The following is an 18,077-nucleotide window of genomic DNA, read 5'->3' as shown; positions in this document are numbered from 1 at the left end:
CATATATATAGAATCGCATGGAAAAGGCAAAAAGTCCCATAATGTAATTTTCGATCTATCCAAGCCAATAATACCTATGGAAGTTATATAATAGATTATTTACTCTGCGGGAATTGGTCTATGTTGGATAATCGATTTACATATTTTGCCTTCTGCGTGGTTACTTTTAAATATTTTGAAAAACTTCTCTCTTCACAAGCAAAATCTGACTACTATATAATATAGCTAAATCGTATATCAAAATTTCAGTCAATTATATTTTTCTATTCTATTCAATCTTTGATACAACTTAAAGAACCGTTTTGCAGAATAGTCATAATATGGTTAATTGAAGCTCTTGCTTTTAGAAAGTATATCTTGTTATGTTTTCTAAAATCATATATTTTGATTGTCTAGATAAAACTTCATAGAGACTATATTCACTTGTTCTTATAATATGGGTGTAAGCTTAAAAGATCCTAAGGATTTGCCCAGACATTATAGTAGCCGTCTAACTCCAGAGCTAAGTTCTTGAGGCAAACATAAATGCCATATCATGAACATGCTAGAAAGAGATGGCCGTACACGTACGCGCTCTTTCTAGCTAGTGCATGTTCGTGGGTCGAGCCCCCAATTTCTGGCAACCCATTATAGTAAACATTATGTGGACTTTATCATTTATTGACGTATGTATATAATATATAACAGTGCAGTTCGACACACACACGCACGCACACACACACACACACACACACACACACACACGTGCACAAGGATGATGTCCCTGGGATTGCAGGAGCAGGAGTCGTTTGGAGGGGCGTCGGCATGGAAGTAGGCATTGCTAGCTAATTTATAGCTCAGTTCTTCCAAGCACCCTAATACACACACACACACACACACGCTCGCAGGCACACACACACATATATTTAAGGAAAATTAAACAAAAAAAAAATATGATTTCATAAAACTATAAAAATTATAAACAAAAACATGAGCAATAACAACATATTATGCATGCAAAATGCACACATAATATAGTTATATACAGCTATATATATTCATATACATATTTGTACAGCGTGCATATGTATATATACATATATAATCATATACAATAATCGGGTATATTTTCTAAATTCCTACAACAATAGTTAACAATTTTTGTTTCCTCACATGAAGTTGTTGTTGTTGAGTTTTAGCTGCATTTAAATTTGCATTGTCGTTGATGTTTGTTGATGCTATTCTCTAATCGGGCTACAAATTGTGCAGCATATATCTATACGTACATGTATATATATATACACCCTATTAATAGCATAGCCTAGGCTTATACATATGTATATGCTCATATATAATAGTATTTGCATAACTTTTGTTTGTTTTTCTTGGTTTGGTTTTTCATTTAGAAAAATACACGAGCTATATACATACACACATATATATATATATAATACATTATTATAAATATATATCTATATATATATATAGCTATGTGGGCGTGTTTGCTGTATTTGTGCTTAAAAATATACTATATTATATATATATATATTTTTATGGCAGATTTGCGAGATTCAGCCAGGCTTTAAATATTACTGCTGCTTCAATTCCAATTTGTTTTTTTGAACTTTAGATTCCTGCGTATGTTAAGCTTAGTGGTATGTGTGTGTGAGTGTATGGGTGTGTGTGTGTGTGTGGGTGTGTGTGTGTCTGTGGGTGGGTGATTCCTTCCAGGGTGCGTTTGTTTGTTTGTTTGTTTGTGTGTGCGTGTGTTTGGGTTTTGTAAACTGAAGGTACATCATTATTTCGTTTGCTTTTCTTGCACATTCCATTCGCTTGCTACTCCTCATCTTTCGCTTCCATCTTGTTTAACAAATGGCACACGTCTTGCTGGGCGTGGCCCCTTTGGAGTCGATTCTGAACAAATCCAAAAGTGGTCAGCTGGATTGCCTAAATAAAACTATCGCAGCTGTTCTCCGTCTCGCTATTGGAGCAATCCATGGCCGGCAGTGAGCCGCCACGCCTATACGCCCACTGGCGCTGATAGGCATCCTCCGCATAGTTCTGCTGCTGACGCACTGCAGCCGCTCGCTCAGTCTCAGTGCTGCTGACGCTGGTGCCGCTGCCGCTGCTGCTGACGTTGCCGCCGCCGCTTAAGGTGATGGGCATATGGCTGCTCCGGCGATTCGTTGTGCTGGGCGGAGCCGGCGCAGTGACATTCAGGCGCGGAAAATATTTGTATAGCTCGAGCAGATTGTTGAGCTTTATATGCGGCTTGTATTCGACATCGTCCAGGCACTGTGAGGCGCTGCTGCTGCTGTTCAGCGGCATCCAGAACGTCAGACCCAGCTGGGCGAGGTGTCCGCCCTGTAAGCAAAGCAAGCCCAATCAGTGAACGACTCAAACAAAATCTGATTCAAGTAATAGCAAATCCTTTAATTTGATCACGAACTTTTCAAGCATATATGCTAGATCGAGTTTCCTTTAATGAATCGATAAATATCCATGAAATCGATAAATGTCGATATCGAAATAATAATTTTGTTTTGGGCTCACAATTTGGATGTCAAATGCCCTGATATATTTTATGAAGATCGGACTACAAGCACCGAAGTTATTCAGAAACGCGTCTCTCAAAGGAATGTGTGTGTGTGAAGCCAGAATGTGGGTCCGTGTGTGATTTATTATCTTATCGGCACACTCACCTTGATATCCGTCTCGAGTTTATCGCCAATCATGGCGCACTCGTGCGGTTTGACGCGTAGAAAATTGCACGCCGCATAGAATATCTCCCGATGCGGCTTCTCCCAGGGCAGATCCGAGGAGACGAGCACACAATCAAAATAGCCGCGCACATGCAATTTGGCGACCTTCTCCCACTGTGCGTTCGACGGGCCGTTTGTGATGAGCGCCAAAGCATAGCCGGCGCGTCGCATACGCTGCAATAGCTGCACATAGTCCGGCGGCACGGCCAAATAACGGTAGCGCAGCTTTAGCCACTGCGGATAGATCTGCTCGGCAAGATGCTTGTGCTTCTGCTGCAGTGACTCGCGCCACAGATGCGTCCGCCACGAGTCCAGCGATGTCTGCGAGTTGTCCGGACAGCGACGAAACGACTTTAAAAAGTTCTGTGTGGCCAGGTTGGCATCGTCTTTGGTAAAGCTATACTGCGTTTCCAGCACGTCGGCAAGCTGTCACAGGCAGAAATTTTCAATCAAAATCAAATGAGAGTTGCACAATGTTCTTAATATAAACACGTCGTCGGCAGTGCCCGACTGGCAGTTACCCTAAGCCTGTCGCGTGTCCATACATCTCTTAAACCATATTGCATCGGTGTTTATTGTCCGATCCTTATTCAATTTTCAGCGCAATTATATAAAAACAAATAAAAAAAAAGGTTCTATACACCGAATCGCCAGGTTTTCTTTTTGAAAATGAGTTTTCCCCCAGGTTTTGATCTGTTTATACACTCTGTATGATGTAAAAATCGTGTCTCAAAATCGATATTGAGAAAATTGAAGAATATAACGGCAACACAATAGTCTTGTTCTGTGTGGGGCTTACAAGGAAATATATTTCAAATATGCAAGAAGCGGCATTCATATAGAAGGGCAAACTGATAGACCCTGCTCGTTGATTTAATCACGAATATTTATTTATACATACTACATATGTATGTATATTTAGAGGGGGTCGGAAAAGGTTTCCTTCTGCCTGTCACAGACAATTGCGCAAGTGCATAATTCAATTGCGAAATAAGCCACATACATACATATGTATGTATGTATGCACATACATATAACGGTTATTAGTCATAAACGGGACTTGCGAAAGTGACGATACAGTCATGCGCTTATGACACCTGTTAGCTGCGTATCTAACTAATATTTTGCCCGCGTTGCGCTCACATAGGGCAATTGCATAAGCTAGAACGAGACGGCCATAGTGTAAGGGCTGCCAGGATTACGTGTGATGCTTTAATGCGACTTATTAATCTAAATCAAGATTCAACATATCAATAAATCATTGCAATTTGCAAAGAAGTTGCTTTTGATCAGCGTCACGTATGAGACTTGAAATAATGATTATTGTAGGAAACTACTTGAACTCAGATAAATAATAAAATTATAATCATCCAAGGCATTTGAATTTAGATAATTTCTTCCTTTAACGTGTCGCTAGACATATGTATGTATTTAGAGGAGCATATGTATGTATGTATGTAAGTCCCGTTATCAATTGGTATTGCCAATATGTATGTAAACAATTTTCCAGACTTGTTTAAAGCGAAAATTTCGCAGACAACAACTGATGATAAAGAAATAAATTATTCATCGAATACAATTTATGCACATAGAACACATTTGTTTGTTTAAAACGCAAATAAGGCGCGTCCAGCCATTAATCATTTATGTATGTATTAATACAGCTGCTTCCTGCATGACGAAACGGGCTTAAATATTTATAACTCCTTAGCTGAAGCTTCCGCTCAAAAGCCAAGCATCTTTAAATAAAAGTAAACTGCGCACCAAAAAAATAAATAAAAAAAAAACAAGCAAATTGAATTTTCCAATTTGCAGGCAATTTCACTGATCTTCGTTTAACGGTAAATGTCAAACAAACAAGTGTCATTCGAGCATCATAGATGTGCAGGCATTTATTTTTGGTCTCTTATGACTTTGACCTCTAGTCAGAGAAAGACGACATGCATTGATCAAACGTGCATGCACACGCACGCACACACAAACATATACATATATCTATATACACACACACACAGTAAGAAACGCGCGCGTGCTATTTGCCTACGCGCTCACTAACACATGCACACAACACAAATGTACGTAACGAGCGGCTGCAGTGGAAAATTTTTGTAAATACTATGTGTGTGTGTGTGTGTGTATTTTTGGAGTGTTTGTATGACAGGCACAGACACACAGACCGCGCGAACTTTCACCCGCGAAATTAACTTACCTTGCGTATGGCTTTGGAGTCACCGGCCCGCGTTGGGATAAGCGTGTTATCTAAGTCAAAATAGAACGCTGAGATTTTCGCACAAATGCCATCGAATGGTGTTGTGTGCTTGAGGCTCGTTGTTAACGTTGCTGTTGAAAGTTTGCTAGCGGCCATGAGTTATTGCCACGCACTGTTGTTGGAGCACTCGATGCTTATGGGGGGATTCTATGGGACCAGGGGGTGGCAGCACATATATCATAAGAGCGTTATTCAAAAATATTGCATATATTTATTAATTCTAATTAAAATTTTGGCGCCACTTATAGTAAATAGAAATTGTCTTTGCGAGGTAGTTGCACACGTTTCGTTAGTTTAACAGCAACTAAATTGAAAACAAACGTTGTACTAAAGTTAAATAAGGGAACAGGTAAATGTAACCAAAGTAAGAGCGAAGCAATGACTGAAAGAAAGTGCACGCACGCACGATTCCATAGTCAGGCGCGTAAGTAAACGGACAGCAATTTAGGTTTAAGCCGCAACAGCTGGTTTTATAATTTATTATACCAAACGTTTTGAGTGCGTAGCTGGTTTTTTTTTTTTATTTATTTATTATCTCGGACTTTTGCTGTTAATATTGCTTTTTATAAATTTATATTAAGAATTTGTTAGAGTTACACAGCTTTTACACAGGCACTGTAAGTTGAGTAGCGAGAGAGGTCAGGTCGCGCGCCAATGGGCCAGAGCGAGCACGCGATACTCGCGGAGAAGAGCACATGTACATATAGTATATGTATAACTACAATAAAGCAAAGGATCATTGGCTAGATAATATTTATAGCAAAAACTTCGAAGCTTTAGCTGCAAAACAATGTTTTGAGTAAATAAAATTTATTATTAATTTTTATAATTTCATTTTGCAGCACTGCAGCTAACAACTGTGCGCAGTAATGTGTTTTTTTCGTTATCGATATATCGCAATAGAGCAGATATAATTTTTTATGTAAAAGTGGCAACGCTAGCATGTTATTGTCGACTAATTTTGTTTACCAATTTGTGCAATTGATTGTAAGAAATATTTGAAAATACTGACAGACAATTTTAGTAATGAGTAAATTGGAAACCGATATCGAAATGTTATCGTCAGGTGGGCTATATAACTCAGTTATTTTAAAGACTGCTGATTTATGTAATATATTAAAGCTGAAATCACCCCGAAGAAGAGCGGCGACGCCAAAGAAAGCGCCAAAGTGGAAGATTTAATTTCGCTCGAAACATTGCGTGAATCGCCTGTGCAGTGGCCAGAACGCTGTAAGTATCACACATTCACACAAAATACACATTATATATACAACTAATTACAACGCTATTTAGTTCCCGGCATGGAGGAGTTCCTCACCATGAGCGAAACACCCATACACACACCAACCGCTGACTCGGCACAGATATTGTCCAGCAATAATATGGCCTCCATCAATCGTTAGTATAGCTGTCAGCCAGTTTGAAAGACCTTTAACAATATATTGAAACCATTACAGAGTTTGCACGCCTGCCGCCGGAACAGCTGGTCGAGAAAATTAAAGAGATGCATGACCAAATATATAAACTCGGCCTGCGTGAGTCCAAGGAAATGACGCGCGGCAAATTGTTGGGCATCTTTGATCGCGATCGCTTAACTCGGGCGAAAGCTATGCGCAATTAATTGTGTGGACCAACTGCGACTTCTTATTTCGCATTAATTATTTTTAGTTGTATTTATATAAGACATATTCACATAGATATATGTTGGCGTGTGGCTATCGATACCACAATTATAACAAATTATGTTCGTGAGCTATGCTGTTATGCTAGTCAACAATAAATAACATTTATTTTCCAATAAAGCATCAATATGGCATACACATGCGTATATATATATATATATCTTCTGTATAGTCTAAATGTAAACAAAAGGAAATCGATTTGAGGTTAGGATGTGGTACCAGATGCTCGGGTTGAGCTCGACATGGATCATGGTGAAGAGATCTGCGAGAAGAAGAGAGTGAGGCAAGGCACAGTATATAAATTCCTCTATGCATAACCCAACAACTAACTCAGTTGTGTGTGAGAGTGTGTGTGTGTGCGTATGGTGTGAACTCTAGGTGCAGGTACCATGTAGTATCTATATATATATATATATATGTATCATCATCAAGATGTGTCTAAACTTCAAACTCACATTTACAGCACATGGACATTTTTTTTTTTTTTTTTTTTTTTTGCAACAAACACTCACTAATACATGTACACATACTAATACTCATGCATAGACATACATATATATATGATTTGAATTTGAATCGGAGTACACCTATTCACGGTTGCCTTACGAAAAACGCATAAATGCGATTATTTTACTTAAATGTGCAATATGTTTCATAGCTTCATGTCTTATTAATCTAATAAATAAGCTAAAAATCGAACCTAACCTTAAAAAAAAGAAAACATAACCTCAAAAAGCAATAAATACAATCAAATAAATAAAAAGAAATAGAGAAAAAATGCGTACACTATTTTTGTTATATTCGCATACAATTTTGGCAACCGTGCGCCAGACCCACAGAACAGTCCCACAGCTTCAAGGTTTCAAGATTTACTCCTGCCACTGCATGGCAAAGCGCTGCTCGAACGTGATGCGATTGTAGACACCCACATCGGCCAGCTGCATGGGATCGGTGTGGTAAGCAAAGCGGCGTATATCAATCATCGCGGAATCGAACATCTCCTTCCATGTGGTCAAATCCGTGACGCTCATGTGTATGGGCAGCTGGGGATCGGGTATATCGATGGCCGCCTGGAGACGATCAAAGGCCTCGGCAACGGGGCCAACGGACAGATTCACCCAATATTCGGCCGGAAAGCGTTTATTCTCACAAAATGGCGCACCCTTGCGCATAATGAACACCAGCATGAGTATCTCGTAGCGTTCGGAGCTCTCATAGAAGCGCTTGGTGCGCGTCTTCTCCACAAAATCGATGAGCAGTATGAGCGGCGTATAATTCTGCAGATGCATGAGCAGCTCTCGATCTGTCCACAAATAGCGACCGCCAGCGCCGCTCTTCACATTCAGCATGCTCATATTGCTGGCCAACTGATGCTGATGATGATGATGATGGAACTGCTGCTGCTGCTGGTGCTGATGCTGCTGCTGGTGCTGATGATGGTTGGTCCCAGTTGCGGTATTTGGACCGGAGACACCGGCAGCGACGGCAGCTGTGCTGCCAGTTGCAGACGAAGTGCTCGGAGTGGGCATGCCAGCGAGAATGCCGATGCCGCCAGTTTGTCTCAAGCAGCCAACCTCCTCAACCATGTGCTGCAGCTGCAGGCAGGCAAATGCAATTAACCCTTAAGTGGCTGTGACTGTGGCTGTTGCTGTGCGCGGGGCCAACTAGGCCAAGGTCAGTCGCTGGGCCAGCGGCTGTGGGTGGGCCGTGCTGTCTGGCACCCAACTTGTTGCAATTGCACGCCTCTCAATTAATTAGTTAACTTTTAACCGATGCGTTTTTGTGTATATGATTTTACTATGTTTCAATTGATTGCTTGGGCCAATGCAAATTGTAAATGCAAAAACCGAGGACAAGTCGAGAGCAGCAGCGCTCCTTGCTGCACGTGCTGACTGGACGATTGTTGTGACGCGAGTGCGTGGCCGTGGCCAGAAATAGCCGATGGCGGCCGAACAGCAGTCAGACAGGACCAACGGACGACAGGCGAAGGCGAACGCGAACGCATCTCGGCTAAACGACATCTACGTCTCCGGCTGTTGCGCCTCCTTTACCGTTAAGCCTGCTGCATATGGCATATAGGCACACGTATTATATGTATGTATATGTGTGATGGCATAGCAACATACAGGTTTATAAATAAGTTTGTTTGTTTGTTTTTATATCGTTTGGTCTTATCCTTGAGTTTTTGTTACTTTACGTAAATACACTTAATTATTGTTGTATGAGCAAAATAGCTTAAAGAACATAATTCAATAAACTTGTTCTGTTTTGCTTGATATTATTTATAACTAGCTAAAGTAGACACTAATTTATGGGCTCCTGCAGTCGATAACAATCCGAGGCGATTTTCCATTTATCATTCTCAGCGGTTATGACAAAGGATTGCTGAAAGGTGCGCATCTGCTGTTCGGCATATTTAACCGTTCCGCTGGCCAAGATGATATACGTCGTCTGGCCACCCACAGCCGGGTCAAGGATGGGCTGCGAGTCCAGTGTGGTCAGCTGATGACGCGACGACGGCAACTCCAAGAAATACCTTTCGATTGTCTCCCGTCCCTGCGCTCCATTGCCGTTCCAGCTAAAGTTGGCCGTGTCTATATACAAACGACCCATTTGCTAAAAAAAAAAAAAAACCGAAAATGACAAATGAAACAATTGTTGCAATTGCCGGCTGGGCATACGTACATGGCGTCGATTGTCCAAAGAGGCGTAGTATAGACGCGTAAAGTCTTCGGCCGTGCGACAGCAGGCTTCCACTTTGGCCTTGAGCTCCTAATTAAAGATAAGACAGACATAAAATATTTCAATTATAATTGAAATTAATTCAAAACTCACGTTGTTCATCGCGTTTATTTCTTGGCCATTCGAAATGGCCCAACCACCAAGTGAGAAGGGTTGCAATTGCACGTATCGAGAAAAATAACAGCTGACACTTGAAGTTGGCTGCGCTCCGAATTCAAATTGGTGCGCCAATTCAATTCACAATTTTAAAGTGCAAATACACTCATCAAATAAGCAATTATAAGATGCTATTTAATACGAGCTGTTGAGATATATAATCTCCTAATTCCTAATAATAGTTACTAAAAAACAAGTCAAGAGAATTTACTAAATATCAGTACATGTTCGCGGTTGCCATAGCTTTTATAATAGAATTATTTCAGTTTTTTTTTATGATAACATTTTCGAATCGATAAATCGTTTAAATTATTGGCTCCTGCAGGCGATAACAATCCGAAGCGATTTTCCATTTATCATTCTCAGCGGTTATGACAAAGGATTGCTGGAAAATGCACGTCGGATGCTCAGCATATTTGACCGTTCCGCTGCCCAGGACCATATACGTGATCTGATCGCCCACAGCCGGGTCAAGGATGGGCTGAGAATCCAGCGTTGTCAGCTGATGACGCGACGGCGGCAAATCTAAGAACTGTTTTTCAATAGGCTCACGGCCCAGTGCTCCGTTGCCATTCCAGGTTAGCTTAGCACTCTCTATATACAAGCGACCCATTTGCTAAAAGTCCGCGAAAAACTTATACATTTGTTTTTTTTTTTTTTTTACAAGAATTGCCGACTGGGCATACGTACATGGCGCCGATTGTCCAAGGAGGCGTAGTATAGACGCGTAAATTCTTCGGCTGTGCGATTGCATGCTTCTATTTTTGCCCTTAGATCCTAATAAAGTTCATGTATTAAAAGTACTTACTTTAAATTTAGCACCTTACTCTGTTCATTCCGTTCATTTAAAGGTTGATTTTACGTATCCACAGGAAAGTTTGAAATACCCGTGCAGGCAAATGGCAAAGTATTCAATTAGAGCTGCTAAAGAACCGTTCTACCGATAACTCTTCAGGGTTTACTGTTAGCGCGTTGCCTGCATTTATGCGTCTGTCTTTCAAATCTGGCACAACAGTTTTTGTTGCTTTTGACAAAATTTTCAAGGTATTTTAGTTTCCGCACGCAGTGCACAGCAGCTTGGGCCCTTGCCGTCAGGCTGAGAAAAAAGATTTCGATAAATTATTTAGGCGCGCATCAAGGCGAATAGCGATCTATCGAGTTTACATTAATCGATATATTGCTGTTAACCACATCAGATAAACATGGCGCCTTACAAATTACTATTTGGCTGATAAAACTGACGTTTTGTATATTATGATAAGTATTATGATAAGTTTTCGGCGTCTAAAAAGTAAGACGAAAGCACATTTCAACAAATTCGTTACATTTCACTAAAACTCAAGTTGACTTTTGCACCTTCCAAATGGAAACCTATTTGGTAAAAGAAATATAAACAAAGTTGTTCAAAGGTAATTTTTGCAACTAGCCTTTGGCATACGTACATCGCATCCAAAAGTAACATTTTTATGAAAATATAAAAAAAATAAAATACAGGGACAACCTTAAATAGAACTCTTAAAAAAGGTTTTAAGTTTTGTGCATACTTTGATATCTGCCTAAAATTGATATGATTCATAACTTACGAAAATCTCAATGCAGTCCTTGTAAAATCCACAGAACAAATTTTTAATGGTTTATTGAACCCGCGATGAGAACTTGCTTCGTACAACTCCTGCGACTAAATGCGTTAGCTGTCACTGTTACTTTGAGAAAAACAAAATGGCGTTGATAATGAGCGCGCGTTAAGGCGAATAGCGATTAATCGAAGCCGCTGCCTCTATAGTTAACGGCGATATCTCTATTGCTCAAGCTGCCGCCCCTCCTTAGTTAAACCTCCTCCTGCCACCACTGCTTGAAGTGAAGTCTATGAGACCCACTTGAATTCATGAGAATCGCTGAGTAGGGCTTAACACACATGCACATATTCGTACAAGCATTCATACATAATTCATACATAGAAGGTTGCTTATATATATATACACACACATGTATATGCGTAGGCACTTACATACATACATACACATACTCTGCATAATACATACATACGTACACATATTAATAAGTACATATACATATACGTACGCATGCAGAAACATACTTACAAACACACACATGCATGCATGCATGCATGCATGCATGCATACATACATTCATACACATACATACACGTACAAAAATACATGCATGCCACACACATCCATACACACATCGTATATGTACAATATGTACAATTCCAAAATCGCCAATTTTTTGGTTCAGATAATACAAAAAATCATTAAATTAGGTTGACTTTACAAACGAAACGGTTTTTGGTCAACAACTTTTTTGAGCCCATCGATATTTAAAATGTTTGACTGACAAAAATATAGTAGGGATCCGTACAAATTCAAAAAGGTATAATATATAATATCAGACATTATTTACCCGAGATATAAAAAAAAAATCATCGAAAAAGTTTCGATTTTCGCACCGACTTCGATTTTGATAGAAATCGTGATGATTTGGAAGGTCATATCTCCGCGCGGAGCTAATACCCGAGATATTATGTCGTTTTGGAAGGTCATATCTCCGCGCGGAGCTATTATCCGAGATATTATGTCGTTTCGAAACGTCATATCTCCAGCGGAGCTATTATCCGAGATATTATGTCGTTTTGGAACGTCATATCTCAGCGCGGAGCTATTACCCGAGATATTAAGCAATAAATCATCGAAAAAGTTTTAATTTTCGAGCCGACCCCGATTTTGGGAAAAAACGATGTAACCACTTGCCATTTGGTCAATTTTGGTCAAAATTTAGATATTCATATTTTTGATGCCAATCGTTAGAACTGATCCTTACGAGCATAAAATGGTATACAATTCCAAAATCGGCAATTTTTTGGCAGAGATATTACAAAAAATCATCAAAACAGGTTGACTTTACAAACGAATGGGTTTTTGGTCAACAACTTTTTTTAGCCCATCGATATTTAAAATGTTTGACTGACAATTTATAGTAGGCATCCGTACAAATTCAAAAAGGTGTAAAATTAAAAAATCGGACATTTTTTGGGCGAGATATAAAAAAAAAATCATCGAAAAAGTTTCGATTTTCGCACCGACCTCGATTTTTAAAAAAATCGTGATGATTTGGAAGGTCATATCTCCGCGCGGAGTTATGTCGTTTCGAAACGTCATATCTCCAGCGGAGCTATTATCCGAGATATTATGTCGTTTCGAAACGTCATATCTCCAGCGGAGCTATTACCCGAGATATTATGTCGTTTCGAAACGTCATATCTCCGCGCGGGGCTATTACCCGAGATATTATGTCGTTTTGGAACGTCATATCTCCAACGTAGCTATTACCCGAGATATTAAAAAAAATCATCGAAAAAGTTTCCATTTTCGCACCGACCTCGATTTTGATAGAAATCGTGATGATTTGGAAGGTCATATCTCCGCGCGGAGTTATGTCGTTTCGAAACGTCATATCTCCGCGCGGAGCTATTACCCGAGATATTAAGCAATAAATCATCGAACAAGTTTTAATCTTCGAGCCGACCCCGATTTTGGCAAAAAACGTGATGCCATTTGCCTTGCCATTTGGTCAATGTTGGTCAAAATTTAGATATATATATTTTTGACGCCAGCTTCCAACTTAGCTCGGGATTGGGCTGCGTTTTGATCGACAATCACGTCAGTTTGTACATTAAAGAGATGATTAATTTATTGGCTGCTTAACGCGATACAAATCTGAGGAGATTTTCCATTTATCATTCTCAGAGGTAACGAGAAAGACTTGAGTGAAGGTGCACATCGGCTGCTCCGGGTACTGGACGATTCCGCCGACCAGGATCGTGGTTGTCAGCTGATTCCCCACAATGGAGGCCGGCATGGGCAAGGCATCCAGCGTTTTCAGCTCATGATGCGACGACGGCAATTCCACGAACTTTTGTAAAATGGCCTTGCGGCCATAGGTGCAAATGCCATTCCAGGTTAATTTCGCATTTTCCAAATAGAAATAGCCCATTTCCTGCAATAATCAACAACATGAACTGCTGCAATTGCCGTAATCGACGTACGTACATCGCGCCGATTGTCCAGAAAGGCGTAGTACAAGCCCGTAAAGTCTACGGCCGTACGGGCGCACAGTTCCAGATTGGCCTTAAGCTCCTAATGTCAGTTATTGCCGTTGATAACATCTCTCTTTTTTAAATTTCATTTAAAAAAACTCACGTTATTCATCGCCTTTGTATTTCACTGAGTGAGCGGGACTCCAGTTTTCAGATTTCGGCGAGTTTCGCAGTGAAATTGGCTGCGCTACGATTGACATAAATGCAGCTCACAGTTTCGAATACCCTTGCAGGCAACAAATTGTGTATAGAAAATAATTGTTACCTTTTAATAAAAAAAAAAAAAGTAAAAAGTAATATACGCTTTTCACTCATTTGTAGGGCATAAAAACACGAACGAATTCCCATAGGAAATATAAAAGACCTGTTATGGAACTTTGGGGAAATGCTTGATGTTTGTGCCCTGCTTTAAATTGTAATCATTTACAACTTACGGCAAGCTCAATGCGGCTGATGTTACGCTTGCAGCTCTCGTTTCTTAGCAAAGGGTTAACGCAATATATATGATCCCGCACTGAGAACTCACTTCGTACAGCTCCTGCGACAAAATGCGTTAGCTGTCACTGTCAGTTTGAGAAAAACAAAATGGCGTCGATAATTGGCGCGCGTCCAGGCGAATAGCGATCTATCGACTTTGCAATAATCGATATATGATTATCGATGAAATCGCATTGATTGGTTGCTGGCACAGCAATAACAATAAATTCGATAATATTAATAATAGACGAGCAATGAAACAATGTTAGAAATAAAAACCTTAAGCAAGGTTGACTTTTGCTTTTCTGTCAGCAAAGAAAAACTGTTGAACACACTTGAACAAGTTAATTGTTTGCTATGCCTCACTACTGACAATAGCTATTAAAACATTAATTTATTGACTATATATATATATATATTATTTTTGTACATCAACTGATAATCAATAAACCTATAACAGGCGATAGCAATCCGAGGTGATACTCCATTTGTTGTTCTCCTGGGCTATAACAAAGGACTGATTAAAGGCGCGCAACGGCTGCCCAACGTACAGGACTGTTCCACTGGTCATTATGATATACGTGGGCTGACCCCCCAAGGAGTAGAGGAACGGCTGAGAGTCGAGCGTTTGCAGTTCATGACGCGACGGTGGCAAGTCCAAGAATACCTTTTGGATGGCCTGACGGCCCAGTATTTCATTATGATTCCAGGTCAATTTAGCGCTGTCTAAATAGAAATTACCCATTTTCTGCAAGAATCAAGAATCATAATATGGCAATAAATATGCCAATTGTTGATTGATGTACGTACATCGCGTCGACTGTCAATAAAATTATAGTACAGATCCGCAAAGTCATCGGTCGTCTGACAGCAGTCCTCTACTATGGAGTCTATATCCTAATAAAAGATTTCGTTTAATAATGCATAGTTGTCCATTTCATTTCAATGCATTGACACTCACATTGTTCAGTGTATCCATTTGTTTTCTATTTAAATGAAATCACGGAAAGGGGAGAACTGCAATTTGCAGATATCGATTGACAGCGTGCAGTGAAGTTGGCTGCGCTTTAAATGACAAACGGTGCGAAAGTTCAGTTCACAGTTTTAAAATTGTCAACTGTCAATTTGTAAGGCACCAATTAAATATATTAACTCGAACGATATCGTTTCAGCGCTATTTATGATAAATTTGGGTGAAGTTCTTAAGATTCCCACATCATTTTGCAAGCAATTTAAATGCATTAGTTCTTTTCACACACCGTGCAAGCTTATACTTTATCTTTAAAACCGTGCAGAGCTTTCGTAACTGACAACACTTTTTGCATAATTTCAAATGCAAACGCTTATACGATGCAGAAATTAAGTGTTCTCTCGCAAGCCGGAACAAACATCCAGCTTACCAAAAAAAAACCCACAAAACTGTCGTATTTTCAAAAAGTTAATCCAAGCTCACTACGCACAACTCCTGTCAGATTGAAAGAAAAAAAACAAAATGGTGTCGATGATAGGCGCGCGTTAAGGCGAATATCAGGTTATCGACTTCAGTTATCGATATATCGTTATAAATTAAAGCTAGCGTTGCACGGGCTGCGATAGTTGAGCCTTCAAGATTCATCGCACGCGGTATCGATGCTTCACGGCAACTTTTAATTGCCTGTATTTAAAAATAATACAAACAAATGGAATCCCGATAAAAGTAACTTAGCGAAGTAGACACGACTCCGACTCTCTAGCATTTATTACCAATTACAGCTACATCGATGGCTCGACACTGAGGACCCAGATAGGGTTTGGCCAACATAGCGGTAATCTGTTGCAAACGGGCGACAAGAAAACCGGGCATAGAAACTTGCACGCACATATACATATGTATATTATATTTGTGTATAAGGACTACACTAGACATTACCACGTGATACAATTTGAGACGAACAAAAAGCAAAATAGTTACCGAAACGTTGATCAATAACGAATCAGGTTGGTTATGGGAAAGGAGCGACGCAAACTCATGCACTTCTCACGATCGATGAACAGGGCGTTGACCTTGTTGCGCAGATCCTCCTCCAGGATGCAGCGGGTCTTGAGCAAAGATTGATGGGTGGCCTCCGCCTGCTGCAGCTTATGATGCAGCACATCGACAGTGCCTTGCAAGTCCTGCACCTCCAGCACTAGGCGATCGTGGGCTGTGTCCCTGGACGAGAATGCGGCAGGTTAGCGCGAGCATACAAAGATAAACATGAATTAATTCACGACTTACTTGCACAGCTCCATGCCCTCACGATGAGAGCGCGCCTCGAGGCGAGTCTGCGCCACCTTAAGCGGATTCGATTTGTCCTGTATGGCCTTCTGCAGCAGAAATAGATGTTTCTCCATATCGAACAGCTCCTGCTGCACTTTCTGTAGATGCATCTGTACGCGACTCTTTGCGCCGGCCATTTCCTGGGCGCGCCTATCCAGCGCATTGTTCGTATTGTTCCAGAAGTCCCAGACAGAGGAGGCAACGGCATTGACCACGTTCTGTGAGTCGCTGCGCAGCTGCGACAACTTGGCCCGTTCCGCCTGCGAACTGAATTCGTATGCCAAACAATTTGATGGGCATTATATTGGGGAAATGGAAAACTAAATGTAACCTCTTACCGCTTGACATGCTCACTGCTGGCCAGTGCCCAGGAGTCCTGGGTGCTGACAGTCGGATCGTACTTCTCGATGCCACCGAAATAGGTGATGCCGCGACTAAAGTTGTTCAGGCGATGGCACATGGAATCAATGCCCATGGTGGACTCCTTTTGTGTTACATCGATTTCCAGCAAATGCTGGGCGCCACGGCAGTCGATCGCCTGCTTGGCAATCTTCTCGTGCAGCTCCTTGAGGCGATCGCGCGAATTGCGCAAATGATTGATCTCCAACAGTAGCGCCTTCTCCACATTATCGTGCACCTTCTCCATGCCCTGGCGTCCCTCGCGATGGAATAGACACTCCTGGGCGATGTGCAGCGGTATCTCCAGGTCCAGCATCGCCTTGCCGCACTGCCGCTGCAGCTCATTGATGCCGGACATCTCGCCAATCAACTTCTCCAGCTCGGCATTTAGCTCGTTGCGCCAAAATGTCAAATCCGTAATGCGTTCACCCAAACGACGTCCGGCGTCCCGCTGGCCCATCGATGCCGTCTCGTCCGTTTCGCGCATCAGACGCACTGCATCATTGCGCATACGCTCCGACATGTTGCTGCGCCGCATGAATCAGCTAAAGTTGAGTGGACAGCATTCCATATGGACATATAAATTACACTCACCGATTCGTGTTTGACTCGCCGTAGATGCCCAGATTATTGTTGTGCCACTCGTTGTTGGTGTAGCGCGTGTAGAGTGCGGCACGTGCCGCATGCTGTGGATTGCGCTCGAATCCGGTAACTAGATTCGGAAATATCATGCCCTCCGTTTTCATGCCCTGCGGCACAAAGCATGGCTGCGTCATCTGATTGGTAACCGGCTGCTCCGGCATATGCTTCACCTCGATCATCTCGAAGGCCATTTTGGGCCGCCACGGATGCCGCTGTGTTGTCTCATAGGAGGCGGCCAGGCGAGATGGCACCGTCGCACCACTGATGGGCTCCATGCAGGGCGGCGCACCCGCATGGCTCCATGGCTGCAATTGAGAATACATGACGCTCTGGGTCGGCAACGCAGTGTTTCCATCGTGCTGGTTCGACATGATTGCTGCTGTGTTTGATACTCCGAAAATTTCAACTACTTGGAATTTGGTGCAACTACTTTAAAGGTAAAATAAAAAAAAAAAAAAAAAAAAATACGGCGCGAAAAATATTCCTACACGATATGAAGTTGTGCGAGATTGTAAGATAACTAAATAATAAAAATATACTTAGCATTAGATAA

At 41.2% G+C, this 18,077-nt stretch overlaps 8 protein-coding genes across 8 annotated transcripts; 1 reads left to right on the top strand and 7 right to left on the bottom strand.

Annotated features, from left to right (window-relative positions):
• Nucleotides 1–1,656: 1,656 nt before the first annotated feature.
• Nucleotides 1,657–5,409, bottom strand: LOC6633682 (N-acylneuraminate-9-phosphatase). The gene is made up of 3 exons (XM_002057251.4): nucleotides 4,951–5,409; nucleotides 2,682–3,167; nucleotides 1,657–2,343 (listed from the first exon to the last, which is right to left on the bottom strand). The coding sequence occupies exons 1-3, from the start codon at nucleotides 5,104–5,106 to the stop codon at nucleotides 1,927–1,929; spliced, it is 1,059 nt and encodes a 352-aa protein (XP_002057287.1). The 5' UTR covers nucleotides 5,107–5,409; the 3' UTR covers nucleotides 1,657–1,926.
• Nucleotides 5,410–5,920: 511 nt separating this feature from the next.
• LOC6633681 (protein lin-52 homolog) lies at nucleotides 5,921–6,828 on the top strand. Its single transcript, XM_002057250.4, has 4 exons — nucleotides 5,921–6,076; nucleotides 6,133–6,240; nucleotides 6,304–6,408; nucleotides 6,468–6,828. Exons 1-4 carry the CDS (start codon nucleotides 6,037–6,039, stop codon nucleotides 6,629–6,631), a joined length of 417 nt encoding a protein of 138 aa, XP_002057286.2. The 5' UTR covers nucleotides 5,921–6,036; the 3' UTR covers nucleotides 6,632–6,828.
• Nucleotides 6,772–8,752, bottom strand: LOC6633680 (uncharacterized). Its single transcript, XM_002057249.4, has one exon. It carries the CDS (start codon nucleotides 8,276–8,278, stop codon nucleotides 7,562–7,564), a length of 717 nt encoding a protein of 238 aa, XP_002057285.1. The 5' UTR covers nucleotides 8,279–8,752; the 3' UTR covers nucleotides 6,772–7,561.
• Nucleotides 8,753–8,829: 77 nt separating this feature from the next.
• LOC6633679 (NTF2-related export protein) lies at nucleotides 8,830–9,632 on the bottom strand. The gene is made up of 3 exons (XM_002057248.4): nucleotides 9,528–9,632; nucleotides 9,378–9,464; nucleotides 8,830–9,308 (listed from the first exon to the last, which is right to left on the bottom strand). Exons 1-3 carry the CDS (start codon nucleotides 9,534–9,536, stop codon nucleotides 8,997–8,999), a joined length of 408 nt encoding a protein of 135 aa, XP_002057284.1. The 5' UTR covers nucleotides 9,537–9,632; the 3' UTR covers nucleotides 8,830–8,996.
• A 169-nt stretch (nucleotides 9,633–9,801) lies between these two features.
• Nucleotides 9,802–11,395, bottom strand: LOC6633678 (NTF2-related export protein). Its single transcript, XM_002057247.4, has 4 exons — nucleotides 11,174–11,395; nucleotides 10,418–10,686; nucleotides 10,281–10,367; nucleotides 9,802–10,206 (listed from the first exon to the last, which is right to left on the bottom strand). Exons 2-4 carry the CDS (start codon nucleotides 10,433–10,435, stop codon nucleotides 9,895–9,897), a joined length of 417 nt encoding a protein of 138 aa, XP_002057283.2. The 5' UTR covers nucleotides 10,436–10,686; nucleotides 11,174–11,395; the 3' UTR covers nucleotides 9,802–9,894.
• A 1,820-nt stretch (nucleotides 11,396–13,215) lies between these two features.
• LOC6633677 (NTF2-related export protein) lies at nucleotides 13,216–14,260 on the bottom strand. Its single transcript, XM_002057246.4, has 4 exons — nucleotides 14,142–14,260; nucleotides 13,811–13,972; nucleotides 13,661–13,747; nucleotides 13,216–13,607 (listed from the first exon to the last, which is right to left on the bottom strand). Exons 2-4 carry the CDS (start codon nucleotides 13,817–13,819, stop codon nucleotides 13,296–13,298), a joined length of 408 nt encoding a protein of 135 aa, XP_002057282.1. The 5' UTR covers nucleotides 13,820–13,972; nucleotides 14,142–14,260; the 3' UTR covers nucleotides 13,216–13,295.
• Nucleotides 14,261–14,528: 268 nt separating this feature from the next.
• Nucleotides 14,529–15,563, bottom strand: LOC6633676 (NTF2-related export protein). Its single transcript, XM_002057245.4, has 3 exons — nucleotides 15,146–15,563; nucleotides 14,995–15,081; nucleotides 14,529–14,932 (listed from the first exon to the last, which is right to left on the bottom strand). Exons 1-3 carry the CDS (start codon nucleotides 15,161–15,163, stop codon nucleotides 14,636–14,638), a joined length of 402 nt encoding a protein of 133 aa, XP_002057281.1. The 5' UTR covers nucleotides 15,164–15,563; the 3' UTR covers nucleotides 14,529–14,635.
• Nucleotides 15,564–16,046: 483 nt separating this feature from the next.
• Nucleotides 16,047–17,994, bottom strand: LOC6633675 (tektin-3). The gene is made up of 4 exons (XM_002057244.4): nucleotides 17,477–17,994; nucleotides 16,822–17,409; nucleotides 16,442–16,750; nucleotides 16,047–16,375 (listed from the first exon to the last, which is right to left on the bottom strand). Exons 1-4 carry the CDS (start codon nucleotides 17,893–17,895, stop codon nucleotides 16,147–16,149), a joined length of 1,545 nt encoding a protein of 514 aa, XP_002057280.2. The 5' UTR covers nucleotides 17,896–17,994; the 3' UTR covers nucleotides 16,047–16,146.
• Nucleotides 17,995–18,077: the final 83 nt, after the last annotated feature.

This window comes from Drosophila virilis, chromosome X, assembly GCF_030788295.1.
Source record: "Drosophila virilis strain 15010-1051.87 chromosome X, Dvir_AGI_RSII-ME, whole genome shotgun sequence".
Classification (NCBI taxonomy): Eukaryota; Metazoa; Arthropoda; class Insecta; order Diptera; family Drosophilidae; genus Drosophila; species Drosophila virilis.
The sequence above is the reverse complement of the archived record's forward strand: the minus strand, read 5'-3'. Positions and strand labels throughout refer to the sequence as shown.